This window comes from Dendrobates tinctorius, unplaced genomic scaffold (assembly GCF_039654945.1).
Source record: "Dendrobates tinctorius isolate UK_male_01 unplaced genomic scaffold, ASM3965494v1 ptg000140l, whole genome shotgun sequence".
Classification (NCBI taxonomy): domain Eukaryota; kingdom Metazoa; phylum Chordata; class Amphibia; order Anura; family Dendrobatidae; genus Dendrobates; species Dendrobates tinctorius.
Window position 1 is genome coordinate 6665819 of NW_027361808.1, and position 25296 is coordinate 6691114.

Sequence of the window (25296 nt, forward strand, 5' to 3'; positions counted from 1 at the left end):
TTTTTTCTTTTTTTTTTATCTTCTTTAACAATTCTTTCCTGCTTTTGAGTACCCTAGAATCTGCGGTATGGCTGGTGATAGCTTGTTTATTTTTTCCTCCTCAGTGACCCATTCATAACAATGAATGGGTCACTGAGGAGGAAAAAATAAACAAGCTAAGTCTCAGAAAACCAGAGAAGTTGGTAACTATGCAGATTGCAGATCCCTGAACTTAACTGCACAACTAGCAGCAGTCGTGGAGCGTTCCTACGTTGGTCCTGGATGCCTCGTCACAACCGGAGAGCTACATAAGCCTAAAGCAGGAAAAGAGGAAAACTAACTGCCCCAGAGCAGCCCCCAAAGGAAAGACTGCCCCCCACATGTATTGACGGTGAAACAAGATGAAATTACAAACAAAGGCAGGAAAATAGGCTGAGCAAACGATGGGGCCCGGCTAACTAAAAATGACAGGAAAGGAAAGACACTGTCTGCAATCTGCCAAAAAAAAAACTACAAAAATATTGTCCAACACTTCTGATAGCAAAATTAACCCTGAAGTCACTTGACTTCTAAACCTATATCAGCACTCTGAAATACTCTGAGACAGAGCAAAAAAGAGGCCAATCTAATAAGTAACAAAAAGCAGATTGGCAAATACTGATTAATTAGAGTGGAAATTCAGCTTAGCCCCAGCAGGGGCAAGCTGATTACACAAAAAACTGAATTGACCAACAAGCGCAAGTGTGAACATTAGCAAAAAACAAACACATAACTTGAGAAGACTGGAAGAGAGCTGAAGTCCAGGACCTGAGAAGCAGACTGAATCACCAGCACCCGGATAGGGCGTCGGCTGTCTTATATCCAGTCTGATACTCCAGAGATCCAATCGTTATCTTCCTCATCAGGTGGCAGATCACTACCACTTAAACCAACAGCACTACCTCCTGTCACCACTAGAGGGAGAACGGAAGGGGAACTCTCAACTGGTGGAGCAGAAAATGAGTTCATGACAATTCACATCCTAATTGAAGTAGGAGTTTAGGAAGCTTTTTAATATGTTGCCATCATTACAGCTTGCTATCTTCAAAACAGACTGCCAGGTAAAGCCACAAATAAAACTCCACATGAGCTATGGAACTGTGAGAAGCCTAACCTGAAGCACCTCAGGATATTTGAAAGCAAAATATTTGTGTATGTTCAAAAAGAAAAACGTTCCAAGTGGGAATCACATGCAAAGCAAGGAGTTCTGGTGGGCTATAGCAAAACTCAAAAGGGATTCAGAATCCTGCACCCAGAGACCAACACAGTAACAATCAGCAGAGATGTAGTGATTGATGAAATCTCTGTATCGCTTAAATTTCATGAAGTTACACCAATTATTTAACCTAAGAAGCAAGAACAAAAATCTTAAAGAAACTCAAAGGCTAAATCTTAAGATATCTGCATCAGGAGATCTCACTCTCAGAGGTTATGTACATGCAGATTGGGCTGGAGATTCAAGTGATTGGAAATCAACAAGTGGTTACTTGTTCAAGTTAGGAGAAAATTCAGTTTCTTGGTCCAGCAGAAAATAAGTGTCAATGGCATTATCTTCTACAGAAGCAGAATATATTTCTGCTGCTTATACAAGTCAAGAAGTAATTTGGTTGAAACAACTTTTGGAAGATTTTGACAAGCCATTAGCTCAACCAACAGTTATCTATGAGGACAACCAAGGATGCATTCAACTTGCCAGAAGTGAGCTTAGTGGAACGTGGTGTGCTTGAGTTTGTTTATTGCGAGTCTAACAAGATGATAGCTGATGGTATGACAAAGCCATTATCAAGAGCCAGGTTTGTGGACTTCAGAACCGCAATGGTACTAAGGCTGGGCTCACACACAACGTCAAAAAAATCGGTCCGATTTTGACGGACCACAATCGCACAAATGTTTCATGAACAATGGTTCGTCTGTCATCCAATTTTCATGCGAGCATGCGATTTTCTCGCAAGTCACACTTGTCCGTTTGTAATCCGATTTTTTTATCGCCCCCCCCATAGACTTGCATTGGCGAATCCGATAATCGGTGACAATCGCAGCATGCTTGAATTGTCTCGGCCCGAGGAAAACGGCCGAGGAAAAATCAGCTGCTGGGAGCTGCCCCATAGATTAGCATTGGGACGATTGCAATGCGATTTTGTTATCGCATTGCACTCGTCCGTTTTTGTAGCTAGTGTGACTCTGGCCTTAACAGGATAAGTAGTTGTTTAGTGGGGGTGTTGGAATATGTTTGGTGCAACAATTCCATTCCTGTCTGAGTGTTCAGTTGCTAGATTTGTATGCTGTTTATAAAGTTAGAATAAAAAAACTTCCCAGAGGCTCACATAGGGAGAGCATGTGACTGTATTTCCTGTGTCTGTGTATGAGAGAAGCAGCCTGCTGTAGATGCTGCACAGATAGAGATACGCAAATGATTTATTCCTGATCCATTACGCTTATTACATATATTGTGCCTGTTTGTTCCTGAATAAAGAAACTCTGTTGTCACACGCTTGGAGACTGTCCTGAATAATCCGCTGCCAATATTGAACCTGGCAAGGTGAGTAGCACATAGCCAAATTGTACCTGCTGTATAAAAGATTTCCCTCTAAAAGCCATGTATAACTTTGCACGTATTTCTTTTTATTAGTCCAACTTTGCAAATAGTCTTTGCCAAAGATTCTCTATCATTTTGTATCTACAGTTGCTATGAAAACCTGTCACCGTGAGCAGGTTGCGGGATGCAGTGACAGGCAGGAGACAGAGGGTTAGCTGGGTTTTAATCAACAGTGGGATACTCCACACAGGGAGGTAAAGGGTTAAACAGGGAATAAAATAGTTCAATGATGAAATTGTGGGTAGGGGTAATGAACAGTGAAAACAGTAGGGACAGTTCTTGTGAGGTTAACTTATCCTATCCGCTGATCCTCAGGCTGTAGGTGTTGTGAAGCGATGATGGTGCCAACAACGGCTGACACGACGCTTGTCCACGTAGGTCCTGGAAATAATGGTGGTCCGTCTTCTGGCAGCAGCGGTTGGTTTCCGGTACCTTCCACTGAGCCCCTAGTCCATGTACCAGTGTGACTGGAAGGATGGGAGCAACCGCATGGTCTGAGACCAACGTGGTCCGGAAAAGTATACTGGGGAAGCAGAGCGCTGTTAGCAGTTTGACTCTAGGTGTCTCTCACGTGGCACCCGCACAGTGCTCATGGGCCCGGAGCGCTCAGCTTCTTGCTTATTCATGATCAGCGGGCGCACTGCATGTATTTTCTCACAAGTTCTGCTGGCAGCAGCGGGGAGGCTCCAGCGCGGACCTGCGCTGTGGCGGTGCTCAAGGGAAGGAGCGCTCACCCATGTCTGCTGTACGCAGTCCCTTCCTGCCAAGTCTCCCTGTTCCCGCATGCTCTGTAGCCTCAGAGACTTAGCCACGCCCCCTGCTACTAAGTGCAAAGGTTGGTCCGGTTCTCTAAGATCTCCCCCGGGAAACAGAAGAGACAGCCCCGACAGTTCCGGACCCGGCGCAAAAAAGGTACCCCTGGTCCGGTCCTTCTTGTTACAACCGCGCTAACATGCAACAAACTCTGTGAAGTGTGATCCTGCAGACATTCTCTTCCGTGTGCCCCTTACTTATTACCAGTCCATTGAATTCAACCCTTATTACACTTTAACGCTGAAGAAATAGTGGACAGGTGGAATGGACTGTGACTGCAGCATCAAACCACACGGGGCTTGATTGTAGTCTGCTACCATGGATACCCGTACGTTTGCATATAATTGTAGATGCCAAATGCTAGCAAACGAATGATTCATTTTATATTTTCTGCATTTCATAAAAATTTTTACAAACTCTCTGGTAGCTGAGAGCTTAGTAAAGGGGTATTCTCAAGTTTGAAATGTTTTCCCCTATCCCGAGTATAAAGAATAAGGTTCCGACTGCTGGGTCTCCCAGCGATCCTGAGAATCTGGGTTCCAAAGAGTGAATAGAGCAGTGGTCGGACATGTGCACTGCTACACCATTCACTCTTAATGGCAGTGTTGGAGATTGCTAAGCCCTGTGTTTTGCTGATCTTTGGCACTCCAATTTGAATGAATAGACCGACAGAGAGCATGATCAACTTCCATTGCATTTCCACAGAGCTCTTCGGAGCCCCGCTTTTTGGAATCACTGGAGGTTTCAGCAGTTGAACCCGTTGACAATCATAAAGTTATCCCCTATCTCATGGATAGGGAATAACTTTCTTTCGGACTTGAGAATATCCCATTAAAGATTGTCATGTAGATGTGGCTGCCCTTTTTATTAAAATAGCAGTGGGCAACCACTGACAGATCTTTTTACTAAATATCACTATCAAAAATTTACCCGACCATCCCTAATGCCAGGCTAAAGGATCCAAAAACTCTTACTGTTTCTCTTATTCATTCTCGTCTGGACTATTGTAACTCTCTTCTAATCGGTCTCCCTCTTACCAAACTCTCCCCTCTCCAATCTGTCTTGAATGCTGCAGCCAGGATGATATTCCTCACCAATCGTTACATCGATGCCTCTACCTTGTGCCAGTCATTACACTGGCTACCCATCCACTCCAGAATTCAGTATAAACATATTACCCTCACCCACAAAGCCCTCCATGGCTCAGCACCACCCTACATCTCCTCCCTTGTTTCAGTATACCACCCTACCCGTGCCCTCCGCTCTGCTGATGACCTGAGGTTAGCATCCTCAATCAGAACATCCGACTCCCGTCTCCAAGACTTTACACGTGCTGCGCCAATTCTTTGGAATGCACTTCCCAGGTCAATACGATTAGTCCCCAATCCCCACAATTTTAAGCGTGCCCTGAAAACGCATTTATTCAAACTGGCCTATCGCCTCAACATATTAACCTAATCTATTCCTGTGTGGCACAGCCAAAAGTTTTACCATAACCAGGTTCCCCGCATCATGTTCCCACATGCTTTATGCATCCATTAGCCCTCTGTGTCTGTACTGTTACACACTTAACATTATGGCTGGTCCATACAATCAGGGCAATTGTTACCACCCACCTTTCGTGTCTCCCTTTTTTCCTCATAGATTGTGAGCTTGCGAGCAGGGCCCTCATTCCTCTTGGTATCTGTTATGATCTATGTGATTATTGTTATGCTGTAATGTCTATCGTCTGTACATGTCCCCTCTGAAATGTAAAGTGCTGCGGAATATGTCGGCGCTATAGAAATAAAATTTATTATAATTTGGTTGATATTTGTTCTGTACGACAAGAAGTTAATGGACTGCAGCTTGTAATATGGGTCTATTATGTCATGCCCATTTATCTATTCTCATTAATGCTCAGTATGGAAGGTTGAGTGACACATAAAAGTACTGCATTTTCAGGTTTTTTTTACAGAACCTGGTTTGGGCTTCAACGCTATGTTTACCTGTTTTCACATTAGTTTCATACACGGCAACTCAGAAATCAGGAACAATGCAAAACATATTTTAAACTTGTATAAAAGGGTATTTGTCTTTCTTGGCCGTGATTGGTTCTGCATTCCAGAGGCACCTGTGCAAATACATTTCTGCATGGCATTATGATTAATGGTTTATCATCACAAAGCTTGTCCACCTTTCTGCGGTGGCCCAATAGAACAGTTCTCATATACTTCGTAAGACCTTTTTGGTGCCACTGTGTGTCAAATACTGATAGACATGCAAAAGCTTTGACAGAGGCATACGGAGCCCAGAGTACAGAAGGCCTTTCAAGTAATTCAAGTTTAGGGTATGTCGGACCCTTGCTACAATGTCCTTGTATGGCTAAGTGTTATTAATCCACAGCCAAAACGGTGAAGACAGCTGTAGCTAAAAAGTCTCTGAGGAGTACCCCAGATCGGACCATTATACTGCTCTCATTCCCTTCTTCCTCGCTCTTTTTCCGATTTTGTATTAATCTCTCTTTCTAAATTCTTGGCTGATTAAACATTTCCAGGGAATCAAGTAAAAAATAGATTAGTTTGCAAGAGATCACCCATGTCAAAATATTAGCATTCCCTGCTTGGTCTTGAGCGTGGCCAGGTAGATGGTTGAGTCCAGCGTCGAAAGATAAAATATTCCCATGTTATTAGTAACTCAGTTTAACATGCAAAGTGCAAAGGTATCATCTTGGTTCTGCTTACATGCATTGGGCGATACCTCAGGCTTACTTATAACAAATAACATTCTCCATGATTAAGCCGAACTTAGCTTATACCTTTAGCGTTTGGATTTTAAACTGTGTTCCTAATTAAATGGGATTTTTTTTCCCAAAATTTGCCTGAACTCTCTGCCTTCTATTTGTTTCACTTATTTAGCGGCATCTTATTCCACATCACATTAAAAATGCCATCAGCACTGACCCCATTGGGGAAAACATTTCAAATTCCCTATCAGTATGTCCATGGAGTGTGGGAGGAAACCCACGCAAACACAGGGAGAACATACAAACTCCTTGCAGATGATGTCCTTGCATTGCTGCTGTGCTTCCCCCCTGTTTTGTTTCCCTAGTCGTGTCACTACTCTATATGTACTTAATCATTGAATAGGACACTTAACACCCATCTCTGCATGGTACAGCGAGAGGCCAGGTACTAATTCAGACCTCCTAATGAACTCCTAGGCATAAAAAGACCAGAAACATAAAAGTATAGAATACTAGTTACATTCCAAACTTTCATATAGCAGACAACATCTTGTTCAGCTTCCCCTGGCTATAACATGCTGTAACCTGACATTGGATTTCCCAGTTGTAAACTGCTGCCATCATGTTGTGTTTCACTTAGTTTGGATCCTTTGGGCCAGTGTGTTTCATATTTCAAGAGGTTTTTTTTAGGAAACTAATTTTAGTTCCTGTTGAGGTCAATTGTAAGCTTTATTTGTCCAGTTACTTCGTAAAACGCTCTTTACCTGCAGATATTGGCGTCACAATGCTGCCTGGTCACCCTACTGAAAGTGTGGCTACTGGGAGAAAATGAATTTTTATCCTCCTGGAAGCCGTTGGACTTCAAACATGGGGTCGTGCGCGGCACGAATACAATTATCGCTCATTATATTGTGAGCGGCGTTGTAAGCACACCCCAGCACTTTGATTGACAGCTCAATCTGCAGAGCCAGTCAAGGCATACCCATTTGTGTTTTTTAAGTGTTTTTTTCTTTTTGTCTTGTGATATTTTCTGACATTTTTGCACTGAATTAATCAAAACGGTGAACTCATATCATGAATTTTGTGCAATGTCAAAATTGGTCTTTTTTCATGTAATTAAAGTACTTTCTTTTTTCAGAGCAATTTTTGCAGATAGTTCACACTAGTTTAGATGTGCAGGTCCTTTTTTACTTTTGAATTATAGCCTTTTGGACATGTGCACTCCCACTCTCATCAGTCACAGGTGATTTTAAAGGGAATCTGTCACCTCATTTTTGGCCTATGAGATGCGGCCACTGCCATCAGGGGCTTATCTACAGCATTCTGTAATGCTGTAGATAATCCCCCGATGTAACCTGAAAGATAAGAAAAACTAGTTAGATTATAATCACCCGGGGTCCGGTCCGATGGGTGTCGCAGGCCCTGTCCGGTGCCTCCCATCTTCTAGCGATGACGTCCTCCTTCTTACTTATGCCGCGGCTCCTGCACAGGCATACTATATCTGCCCTGTTGAGGGCAAAGTAAAGTACTGCAGTGCGCAGGCGCCGGGAAAGGTTAGAGAGGTCCGGCGCCTGCGCACTGCAGTACATTACTCTGCCCTCAACAGGGCAGATAAAGTACACATGCGCAGGAGCCGCGGCAAAAGGAAGAAGGAGGATGTCATCGCTAGAAGATGGGAGGCGCCGGACCGGACCACGACGCACACCGGACCAGACTGGACCCCCAGGTTGAGTATAATCTAACTAGTTTTTCTTATCTTTCAGGTTACATCGGGGGCTTATCTACAGCTTTACAGAATGCTGTAGGTAAGTCCCTGATGGCGGTGGCCGCATCTCATAGGCTAAAAATGAGGTGACAGATTCCCTTTAAGCAGATTAGCTGGTCCATTCCTGCCTCATAAATTGTAGGTGTTTTTGCCCAGGAGAGGTGACATATCAGGTCAGGGACCCAATTTTCGAATGATGCCTTGACTGGCAATTGGGCTCACATATATTGGCCAGTCTGCGCAAAATACCTTCTTTTTTCAGAGCAATTTTTGCAGATAAATATTTCATGTGTACATTATATAGCGCTTTTCTCTATTTTTTCCCATTTTCTATGGCAGCAGTGCAGTTTCAATGTCCTAGAGTAATCCTTCTTGGTATATTATGGTGCAACCCTACCATTTGTTGATTAAATAATTTGTTAGTTTTGAGCAAAAGTTCACATCTTCTTCAAAATGTTGGAAAAGATGGGACTTATTACTTAACGTTCAGAAAATCACTCCAAGACAGGACTGGATTATTGTTGCGCCAAATTTGGCAACTTTTTAAAAAGTCGCACGTAAAGAATAAGCCAAAATTATCTGGAATCACTAAATTCTGCCCACAAAATGAAAGAAAAAACAAAACAGGCGAACACATGAAAGAGACTTTAAAAAAAAGGCAAGTAGAATAATGAATGGGGAGCAAACAGAATAAAAGGCGCAAAACACAAAAAAGGTGTAAAAGTAAAGATGAATCAGGGCTATAATGTGGTGGCAGCAGTTCAGAAGTGTGAAACCTGCCACAAAACATTCAGGCTCATGGTAGACGCTTCTGACAGTCAATTGCTGCTTCCAGAAGAGCAAATACTAAGGGACAACAGTTACAACGCCAGAGGGATAGGGGGCTTGTTCCAAATAAGCGGTCACCGTCTCCTCTCCGGTGGGCAATGCTGTAGTGCAAAATCTGCAGGTGGCGGAATTCCACTAAGTGTATGTCTATGCAGGCCACTGGTTACCAGGAATCACAGTGTGAACAAGTAGTAATTCAGTGGAATATGTAGGTTATTTTTACAATAGAATTCTGAATTGTTAAAATGAAGGGGAATGCTATTGAATTCCTGACAATTTGCCAGTTCTGAGGCCATAGAAATGACAGCTGAACTCACCTTTAAATATTCCATCATGCAAAGCATCACTCCGTTATTAAGTGAGTCATATGATAAAATGTAATACATGAATTCTTTTGATTGCAGGAGACTTTAATAAATCAGTTTAAGAGACTGAGAACAATGATCACTGAAGCCTGCGCAGCACAAAACAGGATATTACTTCCTGAGCCGACGAGACCCAGTGGATCCTTACCAGGTAAGCAGTAAGGCCAGCGCAGAGACCAGAGGTAGTCCATGTAGGTGGCTGCCCAGGTCGCCATATGAGAGGGAGTCACCGGACTGCTATGATACTGATTATTAAGGACTGGGGAGCCTTCTGGGGTGATTCAGCCGATGTGTCACTTACTGGGCTGCTTGCTGTCATTTTTTATAAAATCACTCTTTTATCTGTTTATCTGCTGCAGATCTAGCAGTTCTCTAAATGCTGAGCTCTGTATAGCCCCGCCCACACCACTGATTGGCAGCTTTCTGCGTACACTGTGCATAGGCAGATTACTGCCAAACAGTGGGGGGGGGTTATACAGAGCTCATGAATACAGAGGACTGCATGGCAGAAGGATTCTAGTCCTTAAGTGATAATCTCCTGCTGATAAAATTATGATAGAAAGACCTGCACTCAGATGTATAGAAGGTTTATTCCATCAGATCATCAAATGTTTTTTTTTATTAAGGATTCATTTTGGTTCTAACTGAGCCTTTATCAAACATAATAAATGGAATAAAACTAGGAAAAACACTTCAATACACGAGTGCTGGTCTTTCTACTATTGTTTATAGGTGGGAAGCCATCCTATGACAACAGCACCGCAATTTTAAGAGTGCCAACTGGATTTATTTATGGACTGCTGTTAATACAGTGATTTTATCAAAATTACAGCAAGCAGCCCAGTAAGTAATACATCACTGGAATCATCGTCTCTGTCTCCACAACGTTTTGCTCTCAGATTAGGTGGCAAAAACCTGCTGACAGATTCCGTTTAAGCAGTAGCAGCAGAATTTCTCCAAACCAGTGATGTGTAAGCACCTACACTATACACAGACCAATGTTTACAATAAAGAAAAATAAGAATAATAAGCTCCCGTACATACTGCCTGTGGCTACCTACAGTGTTGGGGTGGTTGCCTCTGACAGCTCTTGACAAACTGCTTTGACATAACACTTTGGCAGCCTTATTGTAGCGAAGTCTGTGATTAATTCTCTCCATTTGTACAGAGTGTAAACACATTATTTTGCGACCCATAACAACAACACTGTCATTTCATCCATTGTATATGTAGCAGAGCGTGTGCTGTAACAACTTGCTGATGGGACACTGACACATGGTATTGTGCTCGGTCACTGCCATATTTAGGATTCTGCCCACTGAGCTGTCCTTCTGTGCCTTCTTACAAGTTCAAGTAACTTCATGACATTATCACGCCAACAGTAAAGTGTTCTCATGATGTTTCTCATATACTCTGGTCCTCACCGCCCCCAATAGATCAGCATTCCCTTAGTACTGCGCAAGTGCGAGAACCTGGGGCAATTCCTGATGCCTGGCTAATAATCACCTGTGCAATGCTACGGGAATCCTGAAAGCATGCTCTGTGGGGGGCTGTGAGAACTGGAGTTTGGAAGACAGGTTATCACTCCAAGCTGTTTTACAACCGTTAAATATGACCATTGTTTTCTTTGCTCCATGTTTTAAAATTGGTGTCTCAGTGGTGTTTGTACAGCGAGTATTTCCACAGCTCATTCCAAGCTGGGAAGAAAAATGCACTGTTTGCAGAATTATTAGGCAATTTGTGTTTTTCATGACTAATTTTATTATTGAGCAACTCCAGTGCTGTAAGTCCAAAAGGTTAATAAACCTGAAACCTGAATATTTCTTGGAAGAATACCTGTGTGTGCCTCATTATTAGAAAACTATCAGTGCGCAGAATTATGCAGCAAAATGAAAAACGTAAATTTTCCCATCAATTGTTTATTTTCATCTGTTACAGTGAGAATAATAACCAAACAACTCAAAGTATATGAAAATAATTATTTTATGGAATGTCAGAAATGTATCAGTGACCAATACAGACACCTTTCTTTTCAATATCAGTAATAAACCATCCATCCATGGAGTCTGTCACTTTCTTAATATGTTAATGATCAACTTTTTGGGCAGCACTAACAACAGGCTCCCAGACACTGCTCAGAGGGATGTGCTGTTTTCCTTCACTTCCCATTTAAGAAGGGTCCACCAGTTATCAACAAGGTTTAGACCAGGTGAGGAAGGGCGACAAGTAGAGATGGGTAAACCCGAACAGTAAAGTTCGGCGTCTGTACCAAACACCTATTGTTTGAGCATAGACACGGACTTCACCGTATTACTGTTCAGGATTGGCTGCCCGAACACCGGATGTTTGTTGTGCTGTCATGTGCATTACAGCGTGGCAAACACCGCTTCTGATCGGCAGGGAAATCATCCCCGCCGGTCAGAAAGCTGCGGTTCCCACACTGTCAAATGACAGCTTGAGTGCGCAGCTGTGATTAGAGGTATAAAGTTTACCTCCGGTCACTGGTGTCAGCTGATGGCACTACCGCTCCCATGAGCTGATGCCTGCTGACGTTAATAACAGTGAGGGCAGAAGCATCTGATGGGAGTATTTATCAGTCGGCTCCTGCACTGTAAATAAATCATTAAGAAAAAAACGGCATGGGTTCCCCCGTATTTTTGATAACCAGACAGTCAAAACTCACAGCCGGGGGCTGAAACCCTGAGCTGTCAGCTTCAGCAAGACTGGTTAACAAGAATAAAGGGGTCCCCACGCTAATTTTTAAATTATTTACATAGATAAAAAAAAAAGGCGTTGGTTCCCCCCCCCCCTATTTTTGACAGCCAGCCTTGCAAGAGCAGACAGCTGGGGGGTGGTTTCTCAAGCTGGCAAGGTGCCATGGATATTGCTTCCCCAGCCTTTAAAAAAAAAAAAAGGAATCCGCAGCCACCCACAAAAGGTGCATCTATTAGGTGCGCTAATTCTGGCTCTTTGCCCAACTCTTCCCACTTGTAGCGGTGACAAGTGAAGGTGCATCTATTAGATGCGCTAATTCTGGGTCTTTGCCCGACTCTTCCCACTTGTAGCGGTGACAAGTGGGGTTCGTATTTGTGGGGTTGATGTCACATTTGTATTCTTAGGTGACATCAAGCCCACCGATTAGCAATGGAAAGGCGTGTAAAAGAAACCTATCCATTACTAATCCTATACTTGTATTGTAAATAAAGACACAGCCAGAATAAAGTCTTTTATTTGAAATAAAACAAAACACAGTTTTACTTTTTAATTTAAAAATAACAAATATAGTTATACTCACCTAACGCCTAATTCCACTGAATCTTTTGTATACCTGTAAGAAAACAAAAATAAAAAACAACAATATCCCTCACCTCTTCATTGTTCTGTCCCACGCCATAATCCATGTCTCGGGGAGAAATAGTTTTCAACCTGGATGGTGGAAAGATGCGACCCAGCTGAGAACCACAGGTAACTGAGCTGCTGCGAGCACAGCCTCAGTGACTAGCATTGACATCAAGGTTACTGCCGGTCACTGAGTCTGCGTTCCCAGCCGGCCTGAACTGCCATGACCTCGGTGAGACCCTTGCTAGCACTGTGAGATTTTACTACCAATCAGAAGCGGTGTTTGCCTCGCTGTCATGCACATGATAGAGTGGCAAACACTGGATGTTCTGGTCCACTATTCAAGTTAATGGGGTCCGGGTTCGGGTCTAGGTACTGTTCTGGTATCCAAACTTTTTGTAACTGTTCGGCCGGACCCCTGGATCCATCCATGGGTCTGCCCATCTCTAGCAACAACTCGTTATTATTTCATCTTTAAAAGGAACCTCTCAGGTCTGATAACGCTATTAATCTGTAGATCATAGTCACCGCTCACGGCACTGAGAGTGGCCGCTGTAGGCACGCCCTGGCACTGACCGACAGCTGGCTTTGCAGTGGTGTACTGTAGAGCTGGCAGTCAGTCAGTGCCAGGGGGTGCTTACCGCAGCCACTTACAGTAGCGCCACTCTCACTGCTGTGAGTGGTGACTGTATTTTCGCCAGGCCTGTATTACTGAAAGCCAGAGGATCCTGGAAGGAATACAGTTCATTTTCTCCCAGGTGCCAAACTTTCAGTACAGCATATATGCACCTCTATAATGCAGGTTAATAGTTTATTGGACATGACAGCTTCTCTATCAGGCCTTTACTAGCTAGCCAAGCTAGGAGAGTGCTTCAATGCACGCGATGGAGCATTGTCCTGCTTAAAAATCATGTATTAACACTGTCAGACCAGAAGAGATTCCAACTAAAATAATACATAAAAAATAAATATTTATTAATGATAAATCAATACAATATAAAAGAAGGATAAAAGGACAGTGAAAAAAACTCCAAAAAAGGGGGGAAGGGAGACGCAAAATGTTAAGGCATGTAATACATGAATAAGGGACCGAAAAACAGAATATGACAAGATGGTGATTAGACCACTAGAGCCAGTATCAAACCTCCCTTTTTTGGAGGGGATATATATATATATATTTTTTAAATATTTATTTTTTATATATTATTTTAGTTGGAATCTCTTCTGGTCTGGCGGCTATCAACCGCAACAGACTGTGTTGATATAATAACGATTACAGATTTTTTTGGACACATAGAACTTAAAAACCATGCTTGAAAGATACAGATATTTTCCTTTACCAATGCTTGAAGAAAGCGTCTTCTAAAACTGGCAGTAGGTTTATAAGTTGAGTTTGAGACCATCTTTAACCAATAAAGGTCCAACTAACTAATTTTATTCTAATATCAACTCATAGCAGTACCCCACCTCCACTTTGCTGGTGAGGAGTTGAAGTGGGGTGTGTGCCCATTACTGATTAGGCCATGAGCCCATTCATCTGGTCCATCAAGAGTCACTCTCCTCTCATCAATCCATAAAACCTTTCAAAAATCTGTCTTCGGATATTTTTTTTTTTGCATGGTCCCTCACCTTGGACATGTCTTTGAGCACTGAGCATCTTGTACTTCTGGGATCTCCTGGGTGGTGCAGTCCTGGAATGTGACAGCAGAGTTTAATCTGCGATGAACCAGGCATGGGTTTGTATCTTCCATTTTCTGGGACCACGAACTCTACAATCCTTAGCACCCTAGTAACTCTAGAAAGCTTGGTATATCATCCTAACACAAGCTATTCACTGTAGTACAAGACATCTAGTTATTGTCCTATACTCGGTAACTTGTCCCCCTAGCTTTTTTCATGTGAGCAATATTTACTACATTTTTCCCCATAAATCAGACATTCTATAATAAAAAAAATTAGTCAAACATTTACTAGAATGTACCAGCAGTTTTTTCCAAAATACTGTGCCTTGGCATACATTTTTATGGTTTGTTTCATTACACGTTGGTTTTTTTTCTCTTTACAATATTCTGAAAGGTGGACTTGCTATACTTTTAAGTATTGGCAAAAAAAGTTTATTTTTTTACCTAATAGTCATATTCTACAGGCAAATAACAACTTGTGCTTTATTTTACTGTATGGGCCGAAGAGTGTGGCTAGAGATGTGTATCGCCCATTCAGGGCTCAATCAAACTACAGTAATTTTTATTGTACACCAAAAGCTGTCCTTGTTTCATCAGTGGTTTTGATCGGGCGATCATCAGAGTTTGAGCAGTGTCAGTTTATACCGTCCAGGTTTCATTAGTTTTTCTCACATGAAAGAAATAAAACTGATAGAGGTTTTCAACTTTATCGTATCAATCAGTCGATGAAAATCAGACACCGCAGTTATGTTCGATTTTTTAATGTGTCCACAAACTTAGCATTGGCGAGTTTGATTCGACACTCGAGTCAATATTTTAACAAGTCTCCGAGCTTTTGTGTGGATAAGCCAGGCCAAGGAATATTCAGGCATGTAAACTACCTGATAGAATATGATAGCTACAAGTGCTTCTCACTAAATTAGAATATCATCAAAAAGTTCACTTATTTCAGTTCTTCAATACAAAAAAAGTGAAACTCATTATATAGAGTCATTACAAACAGAGTGATCTATTTCAAGTGTTTATTTCTGTTAATGATGATTATGGCTTACAGCCAATGAAAACCCAAAAGTCATTATCTCAGTAAATTAGAATACTTTATAACACCAGCTTGAAAAATGATTTTAAAATCCAATATTTTGGCCTACTGAAATGTATGTTCAGTAAATGCACTCAATACTTGGTTGGGGCTCCTTTTGCAACAATTACTGCATCAATACAGCGTCGCATGGAGGCGATCAGCCTGTGGCACTGCTGAGGTGTTATGGAAGCCCAGGTTGCTTTGATAGCAGCCTTCAGCTCGTCTGCATTGTTGGGTCTGGTGTCTCTTATCTTCTTCTTGACAGTACCCCTGTGATACTGTTGTTTTTAATCCAGGTATTGGTACTTTTGGCAGTGTGGACAGGTGACACACCCTGCTAGAGAATTAAATTTCCATCTCCAAAAAGCTTGTCAGCAGAGGGAAGCATGAAGTGCTCTAAAATTTCCTGGTAGATGGCTGCGCTGACTTTGGTCTTGATAAAACACAGTGGACCTACACCAACAGATGACATGGCTCCCCAAACCATCACTGATTGTGGAAACTTCACAATAGACCTCAAGCAGCTTGGATTGTGTCCTCTCGACTCTTCCTGCAGACTCTGGGACCTTGATTTTCAAAGGAAATGCAAAATTTACTTTCATCTGAAAACCACACCTTGGACCACTGAGCAACAGTCCAGTTCTTTTTCTCCTTGGCCCAGGTACGACACTTCTGGTGGTGTCCATTGGTCATGAGTGTCTTGACACAAGCAATCCAACACTTGTAGCCCATGTCCTGGATATGTCTGTGTGTGTGGTGGCTCTTGAAGCAATGACTCCAGCAGCAGTCCACTCCTTGTGAATCTCCAAATTTTTGAATGACCTTTTCTTAACAATCCTTTCAAGGTTGCGGTTATCCCAGTTGCTTGTGCACCTTTTTCTACCACAATTTTTCTTTCCACTCAACTTTCCATTAATATGCTTGGATACAGCCCTATGTGAACAGCCAGCTTCTTTAGCAATGACCTTTTGTGGCTTACCCTCCTTGTGGTGTGTGTCAATGACTTCCTTCTGGACATCTGTCAAGTGAGCAGTCTTCCCCATGATTGTGGAGCTTACTGAAAGAGACTGTGTCTTTTTTAAACGCTTAGGAAGCCTTTGCTGGTGTTTTTGTTAATTATTCTAATTTACTGAGATAATGACTCTTGGGTTAACAGAAATAAACACTTGAAATAGATCACTCTGTAATGACTCTATATAATACATGAGTTTCACTTTTTGTATTGAAGAACTGAAATAAATTAACTTTTTGATGATATTCTAATTTAGTGAGAAGCACTTGTATCGGTGAAAAACACTGATACCATTCGTTTGACAAAAATCACTTTTGCCTGCATTTTCACTACTGATCCAAATGACTGACTCAGAAACTGCTCCATAGAAAGCAAGAGTGATGCATCGGGGAGAGTGGCCGATGAATGACTGCCAGTGCCAACACTTGCTTTGTTAGATAAATGCCTAATAAAGTGGGGCTTATCTGGTGATGGATCACATATAATGTAAAGGGGGTTTTACACTAAGCGATATCGCTAGCAATATCGCTAAAATGTCACTGGTTTTGTGACGTTATAGCGATATTGCTAGCGATATCGCTATGTGTGATACTTACCAACGACCGGCTCCCCCGCTGTCCATCGCTGATCGCGCGAGAATGTCCGGCTCCATTTCTCGTCGTCTGCTTCCTGCTGGGGCTTCCTGCTGTGTGAGACGAGCGACGCTGGACGCGGGCGGGAGGACATCTGGATCGCTGTGTGTGAAAGGTAAGTATCGTGCGCTGCGTCGCTGCTGCATCGCTGTGAGGTCTTTCTGTGTGGCAGCTCACTAGCGATCATTTAGCGATGCACCAGCGATCCTGACCGGGTCGGATCGCTGGTGCATCGCTAAATGTAAAAGGGCCTTAAGACTATGTTATCCACCAATTGAGCAGATGTCGTTCATCTGTATGCAGTCAGTAAGGCTTTGTGAACATTTATCACAGAATTAGAACCTTTCCTGTCTGCACAAATGATACAATAAGAACAGGTTTTTGCATTCTCTTTACTGTAAATGAACACGCCCATTCTCCACAGCATGGTGGGTGCTGGAATCATGATCGGTGATGGCCTTTTAGATATTATGAAATTAACGGTTGACTGACCCAATCTATTCTTTCTCTTCTCTCATGCTGTTTGTTGAGGTGACATGTATAGAAAGTTGCTGAGCCATTAGTTCACTCTCTGGAGGTGTGCGGTGAGTGAAGATGTCAGCGCTGTGCATGAGTTCAGTGTGTGCGTTATCACCATAGAAAGAACTGTTCCCTTTCTGGTTTATGACAAGCAGTTCTTTTGGCTTCTTGGTCTGTCCTGTATTAACTTATAATTTATGTCTCCCTATTCTTTACACACATGAAACTACTATGTTGTCTTTGACTACGTATTTGTCGTATCACAAACTTGACAAAATGTAGGATGACACACGCATACACAATGCATCAGGACACTGAGACTAATAAATACATGAACTCTAATATTGCTGCAAACATTAAAAATGGAAAGACGCTTAGCATATTTGTTCACCTGTACATTACTGTAAATCTAAAGGTGTGCAGGCCCTATTTTTTCTTTTTTGTGTAGTACATATCAGGGGGGGGTTTCCCTGAAAAATGCCCACAGGAAAAATCCCCACAGGAAAATTGCCCACACAGAAAATTGCCAAATGCAGCATCACAAAGTTTAAGATCTATGATTTTTGAGGTGCAAGGTGAGGATGTTCACATGATATGTGATTAACCTGTGATTTACAGTTGATCTAGTGCAAAACTGCAAAAATGACGAACATCTGTAGTTTGTAGCAGTCTGTCATTATCAGCAATAGATAGATATAGTCTGCTCTCATCTCTCACTGATTCTGCCTTACTCCTCCCACTAGCCCAAAACAGCAGCACATGCAGAACCAGCAGCAGTGTGATCCAGAGGAGCCATCACTGCTATCAATACTCACAAAAGTATCACTGTGTTATCTGTGGAGTTACATGGGACTGCAGGTCACATCTAATACATTATCATCTCAGTGGGAGCCCACCAAAAGCAGGGTGCTGCTGGCAGAGATAGTCGTTCCTGGAAGCCCATAAGGTACAGCAGATAGGTGAAATTCTGCCACTTGTACCACCTTGTGTACTTGCTGAGAATGTATATGTTTTTGCAGTGGTGAAACTGGAGTCCGATGGACCCCAGTGCGAAATTTGGACCTGCCCCACACACACGTTGGTCAGATGTATGGGCCCCTGTATTGTTCTAAATTCTATAAAGACATGAATTGCCCCCTTCATTATGTAGTAAAATGTCCCCCATCCTGGTATATATGCCCATCATCCTGGTGAATATGTCCACATCCTGGTATACAGTATATGTCCCAGTGCAGGTATATATGGTCCCCATCCTGGTATGTATGGTCCACATGGTCTCCATCCTGGTATATATGCCCACTTCCTGGTATATATGTCCCCATCCTGGTTTACATGGTCCCCAATCCTAGTGTATGTGTCCCTGTTCTGCCCCTAATGTATAGTCAAAAACAAAAACATTCTACTCACCTTTCCTCTGCTCCCACATTGCCCAGTGTCTTTTGTAGCCACCGCACTGTCCAGCAACTGACACCGGAGTGTACGCCATTGTCATGCGCCGCTCCGTGTGGCTGCACCTCCAACGTCAGCTCATAGTCACTGCATGTATCGCAGTGTAGCATGTATCGCAATGCAGGGACCCGAGGGATCTCTGCAACACGATGCATGTCATCTGGATCTGCGTCTTCAGTGAGGATGGAGATCCAGCAGAAGCAGGCACCTGTACCCCCATGCCTGGTCTTACACTTCATCCCTGTGACCACAGTCTTTACACCTCTGTGTTTTTTTCTGTTGGTGAACAGATAGTTTTACCCATGTGTGTTCCCCTCACCCTGTGTGGTCTGAGTGGTGTTCTACCCGCGGGGATCGAGTGCGGACGTTCAGTGGGATGAGCCCTGGTTCTTGCAGGCTCTCAAAAGACAGCCAGGTCAGCAGACAAGAGCTCCCACTGACCCGTGTGTCTCCATAGTGATGTCACTGACCAACAGAGGAGCCGGAAGTGCCAGAACAGCGCCGTTCTCCCATTGATTTCAGTGGCAGAGAATCTGGCACGTGTACTTCCTTCCCTGTCCACTTATGACTACCAAGAGAATAAGAGTGAACAGATCCTACATAGTTATGTATCATACACATATACTGCAGGTGTAGGCAGGCATAGGATGAATGAAAATGCAGAATGGATTTGAATAAGGGACTCTAGGCCCATACACATCACACTGAGTGGAATGACAACTCGTAAGAACAGAATCTGTCCTCTGGGACTAGGTATGAGTGGACCGAGCCTGTAGAGCCCAGAGAAGTAAGCTGGGCCCAGAGACCTGTGGTGAAATCCATTCTGCATTTTCTTTGCTGTCTGTGTTGTATATAAATGGAGCCCATTGAAGTCAACTGGCTTTCCTAGATGACACTTCAAATGTTCCTTCCAGCGCTTCCCTACCCCCATTGTTTCCAATTGGCAATCTTGTCATTCCTTTTGGTACAACCCCAGTGAACATTGGCTTTCCTGCTGTGCCAGCTAATTGTGTTTTGGTTAGTTAAAGCATGTACTTTAATAGATCTATCCCCATATTTGTTAATTTCTTTTCAATAAAAGTGTATTTTGAGTTCATCTAAAGTATTCTAGTCAGAGGAACAACAAAGTTATGATTTACTTGGGGTTTGAATATCTTGCATTTCATACTATCAACGCAGTGGTGACTTGGAGATGCCGACTGCATCGCTCTTCAGAGTGCCATTCAATTCTCAAAACAAAAGATGACAACGTAGTTCAAGAACCAACAGAACATTAGCATGACTCCTGCCCTCAAAAAGCCGAAGCAAATGTGCTTCTGTGCTGCAGAGGATCTCCCCTAGAATTCTAGATTATTCTTCTGGGCTGCAGAGCATCTCACCTATACCTGTATACTATCCCCCTGCCCTGCAGAGCATTTAACCTATAATTATACTATTCTCTGTCCTGCAGAGCATCTCACCTATAATTCTAGATTATCCTTCTGGCCTGCAGAGCATCTCACATATACTTGCATGCTTATCCCCCTGTCCTGCAGAGCATTTAACCTATAGATCTATGCTACTCTCTGTCCTGCAGAGCATCTCACCTATAACTCGCTACTGTTTTCCTGTGGGTATTCATGTCTGTGGGCATTTTTCACATATCATGTGAACATCCTCACCTTGAACCTCAAATATCATAGATCTGAAACTTTGTGATGCTGCAATTGGCAATTTTCCGTGTGGGCATTTTTCCTGTGGGCATTTTTCTGGTCACCATCGGGGTGTGCCCACTCAAGGGCTCAGCACCCTTATCCACCCATCTTTCACACAACAGATTTTAATTGCAAGCTATACCTGGTTTTCTTTTCACTCTCTATTAACATGAGGCTGTTTTGGCACATAGAGAGTTGAGACATTAATTGGCTAGGGACCATCCATATTAATAGGTCACCTTGATGTGTAAAATCATAGCATGTTAGATTTGGAAGAGACCTCCAGGTCATCGTGTCCAACTCCCCCGCTCATTAACCATCTCAGACAGACGTCTGTCCAGCCTCTGTCTGAAGACTGCCATTGAAGGAGAACTCGCCACCTCTCAAGGACAGCCTGTTCCACTCATTGATCACCCTCACTGTCAAAAAGTTTTTTCTAATATCTAATCTGTGTCTCCTCCCATTCAGTTTCTTTCCATTGCTTCTCGTGTGCTAATGAGAATAAAGGTAAGTTCACACTGTGCGTTTTTGCTGCATTTTTTCTGTAGCAAAACCTGATATTTTGGCAGGAAAGAAGCTGCGGTGAAAACGCAGGTTTAGGTGCGTTTTTGCTGGGTTTTTTTTTGCTAACTTGTGTCTCTTTGTGCATAAGTGCCCCTGCAAATAATGATACCTGTGTTTTTGCTGCTTTTTTTCAACACACATTCAAGCTAATGGGTGAAAAACGCTGCAAAAAGTCCAAAAGAAGTGACATGCTCTCTGTCCAAAAAAAGCATCAAAGCACAAAATTCTGATGACATAAAAAACCATTGTGTGTGCATGAGATTTCTGAAATCTCATAGACTTTGCTGGTACTGTTAAAAGCAGCTGAAAATCAGGATGATTTTCTCTACACTGTGACAGCCCTTCAGATATGTGTAGACAGCTATTAAGTTTCCTCTTTTTTGCATAGGACATAGTTTGCAGTCCGCTCACCATCGTGGTAGCTCTTCTCTGAACTTTCTCCAGTTTTTATATGTATTTTTTTAAAATGTGGTGTCCAGAATTGGACACAGTATTCCAGATGAATTCTAACCAAGGAGGAGTAGAGGGGGATAATTACTTCACGTGATCTATGCTTCTCTTAATACATCTCAGACCTGTGTTTGCCTATTTTGCTGCTGCATCACACTGTTGACTCAAGTGTAGTCTGTAATCTATTAGTATACCCAAGTCTTTTACTATTCCTCCCATTCTGTAGATGTAATTTTTGTTTTTCTTGCCCAGAAGTAGAATCTTGTGTTTCTCCATGTTAATTAACATTCTATTAGTCGCTGCTTATTGTTTAAGCTTATCTGGATCCTTCTGGATCCTTTCCCTGTCTTTTCTAGTGTTAGGGTGTGTGCACACGCTGCGGATTTTGCTGCGGATCCGCAGCGCTTCTGGCCCTGCGGGTCCGCAGCAAAATCTGCTGTGTTGTACAGTACCATGTCACTCTATGTAAAATGCTGCGGTTTCAAATCCTCAGAAAGAAATGACATGTTGAACATGTTAAAAATGTTGAACAACACTGGGACTCTTGTTCTCCAGGAATTTTCAAAGATTCTGGCTAGTGGTTCTGCAGTTTCTTTTGCTAGCTCTTTCAGTACCCTAGGATGTAATTCATCTGGATCAAGAGATTTAAATTCATTTAAATTAGCTAACTGTTCCCTCACCATCTCTGTGTTTATGGATATCCTGGATTCTTTTATTCCTTCAGTGGCACCGTGAAGATCAGTTGATGTTACAATTGATTTCGTATAGAGAACAAAGATGCAAATTAGGAATTTAAAAGTTCAAGCTTCTCACCATCATTTTTGACCTCTTCACCCTTTTCATCCTGTAAAAATCCTATAGTATCTTTGACTTTTCTTTTGCCTTTGACACACCCCCAAAATCCTTTTTTACTGCTTTTGGTCTCCCAAGCACACCTCGCTTCATTACAGGCTTTAGCTCTTCTAACTCTTGTCCTGCATTCCCTGAAAACAGCATTATATTCTTTTTTAAACTATGCCCTCATCTTTCCATTTGATATATATATTTTTTTTTTCTTTTTAACAAGTGCTTAAGTTCTGTATTCATCCGCCCTAGTCTGTTTAAATGCTTCCAATTCTTCCTTCTTTTCAGGATTGTTAATTGTGCAGTAAGAATTTCATTTAGCAACATCTCCCATCCTTCTTGGACATTTCTGTCTTTTAGAACATCCAGCCATTGGATGTGATTTGATCAAAAAACGTCAAGTACCTTTATGTTTTTAATGTTTGCAGCAATAGTTCATGTATTCATTAGCCGCAGTATGTTAGTACATTGGCCACATAGCGTATTTATGCACCTGTGCATGAATTTAATACTATATGTGTGTGGGCCCCATTTTTTCTTTTTTTAGTATGTAGGCCGAGTTAGTAAAACAGATGCTTTACACTTTGTTTCCTTCTGATATCTTAAAGTGAAAGTGGAGAGAACTGTATATAGCTTATTAGAAGTGTCAACTAAACCTTAAAGGGAATCTGTCAACATGTTTTTGCTATTCCATTTGACAGCAGAATAATATAGGGGCGTAGACCCTAATTCCAGCGATATGTTGCTTACTGAGCTTTCTCTTTGTCTTCTTCCTCTAGATTGAATCTCCTAATTATTGCCCTTTAAACTAAGATTAGAGCTGTACGGCGACTTTCACCACAACTCCTATCTCACTGCCAAAGTTCACTATTTGTACATTGCCAGTGTGCTGCGACCGCAGCAAGCAAGTTGCAAAAAGTCCAACCGTGGGGTCATTTGCAAGTAACTTGTTGCCGCTGCAGTATCTTGGGGGTCACAGTGCGACCACATTCAATTGTATTGCGCTTCAACATTGCAGCAAACAATAGTGGCATAATAGATGTCGGGGAAAGAGTCACCACGTAGCGTCACCACTAGACCACACCGAAATTAGCAACTGGTTAGTGCCTTTCAGCCTTGTCAGTAGGGTGCATTCCTGCATACTCTGATTCTGATAAGTCCGTGCGGGCACACGCAACCGATGAAGGGAATGGTACAGTCCAGCTGATCATTAATTGATACGTTTCCAGGAGGAATATCAGAGGAACGGTGCAATGTATAGTTCTCAGAAAAGATATACTACATTTCATTTTTATTTCATAAGAAATACTAGTATATACTTAAACAGACATGCCAGGGAAGCTGAGAGGTCCTCTTCATTATCCACAATGGGATAAAACAGAAAATAGGGTAGAGGGCAATTTTGTGGACCTGTGAATTTGTCAGGTTTATTTCCTGCGATTCTAATTGATTCATTCTTCTTTATTGCTTGTAGGTTTGTCCAGCTGCTCATTTACCCATAACGACCAGGCTCCTTTTAATCCTCAGTATGGTAACATGGGAAGTGAAAGAAGTGAGCGGCCTTTTGTTCCTCATCAGCAAGCACCTAAAGAAGGTACGTCTGAGAACCTTTCTGGTCGGCGTTATATACACTCCTCAACATTGGAGAAGCAACACCCAGAAGGAAAAGTTGTGGATTTCTGGAAATCATAGGATCAATAGACGTGTTAATGGTTTGCAGATAATGGAAAGATAGACGCAATATTTTCAGAATATCTCGACTTATGCAATATCAAACATGAGCGCCACATGCAGAAATCCCCGCACTCAAACGCTCGGCTGCTGTCTGAGGAATGTCCTGCCATGCTGAATGCATAGGGGAAGTCATCACGATCCACAGCTGGCAGCTCCTGTACCAGTTACTGACCAATCACGTCCCAGGAGTGCTTGGTGAGAGCAAGTCCGGAGGTGCTGCAGGCCATGGTGGGACATTTAGATCTCATAGGTTTATCACAGTAGCGCTAGTATCATGTGGCCTGAAAAACAGCTACTGGGACACTGGAGATGCGGCTACACCTCTGGTTTCACAATCAAATCATTGTAACACCAAGCTGTTAGTGTACCTTGAATGAAGACTCCCGGCTACTATAATTATGCCACACCACTCCATAATCCTGTTCTGTAAGGCCAGTGTGATGTTCATTTGTGCCAATATAACTCATTTTTAAAGCTGACCAGCATTGCACATAAGATGCCCCACTAGGCTGCATTTTCACTCTAGTGCTGGGCAATTCATTTTCCTGAGGGGCCACATGAGAGACCATGACCTTTGTGGAGGGCACACAGCCTCCCTATATACACTGCATGAGCCCCACACAGCCTCTTCATGTACTGCATGAGCCCCACACAGCCTCCCCCTATATACTGCATGAGCCCCACAGTCTCCCCATATACTGTATGAGCTCCTCACAGACTCCCTATAAATACTGCATGAGCCACACACAGCCTCCCCCATATACAGCATGAGCCCTACACAGCCTCCCTATATACAGCATGAGCCCCACATAGCCTCCCCATATACAGCATGAGCCCCACACAGCCTCTCCGTATACTGCATGAGCCCCACACAGCCTCCCTATATATTGCATGAGCCCCACCCAGCCTTCCCATATACTGCATGAGGCCCCCATAGCCTCACCATGTGCAGCATGTCACCCCCATAGCTTTTCTGTGTGCAGCATGACACCCCCATAGCCTCCCCATATGCAGCAAGATAACCACAAAGCCTCCCCATGTGCAGCATATCACCACCATAGCATCCCCTGCACGACAGCTCCATATCCTCCCCATGTGAAGCATGTCACCCCCATAAAATCCCCCATGTGCAGCATGTTACCCCCATAGCATCCCCATGTTCTGCACGACAGCCCCATAGCCTCCCC

The 25296-nt window shown here is 42.8% G+C and overlaps 1 protein-coding gene across 4 annotated transcripts in view; it reads left to right on the forward strand.

The window, feature by feature from the left end:
• Nucleotides 1-25296, forward strand: part of FAM120B (family with sequence similarity 120 member B) — a 240479-nt gene that overhangs the window by 195896 nt on the left and 19287 nt on the right. For 3 of the 4 annotated variants that reach the window (XM_073545102.1, XM_073545101.1, XM_073545104.1), the window contains 2 exons: nt 9150-9261; nt 23850-23969. In XM_073545102.1, the coding sequence (XP_073401203.1) occupies nt 9150-9261; nt 23850-23969 (232 nt within the window). The remainder of the gene's footprint in view (nt 1-9149; nt 9262-23849; nt 23970-25296) is intronic. The other variant, XM_073545103.1, reaches the window with a different exon arrangement.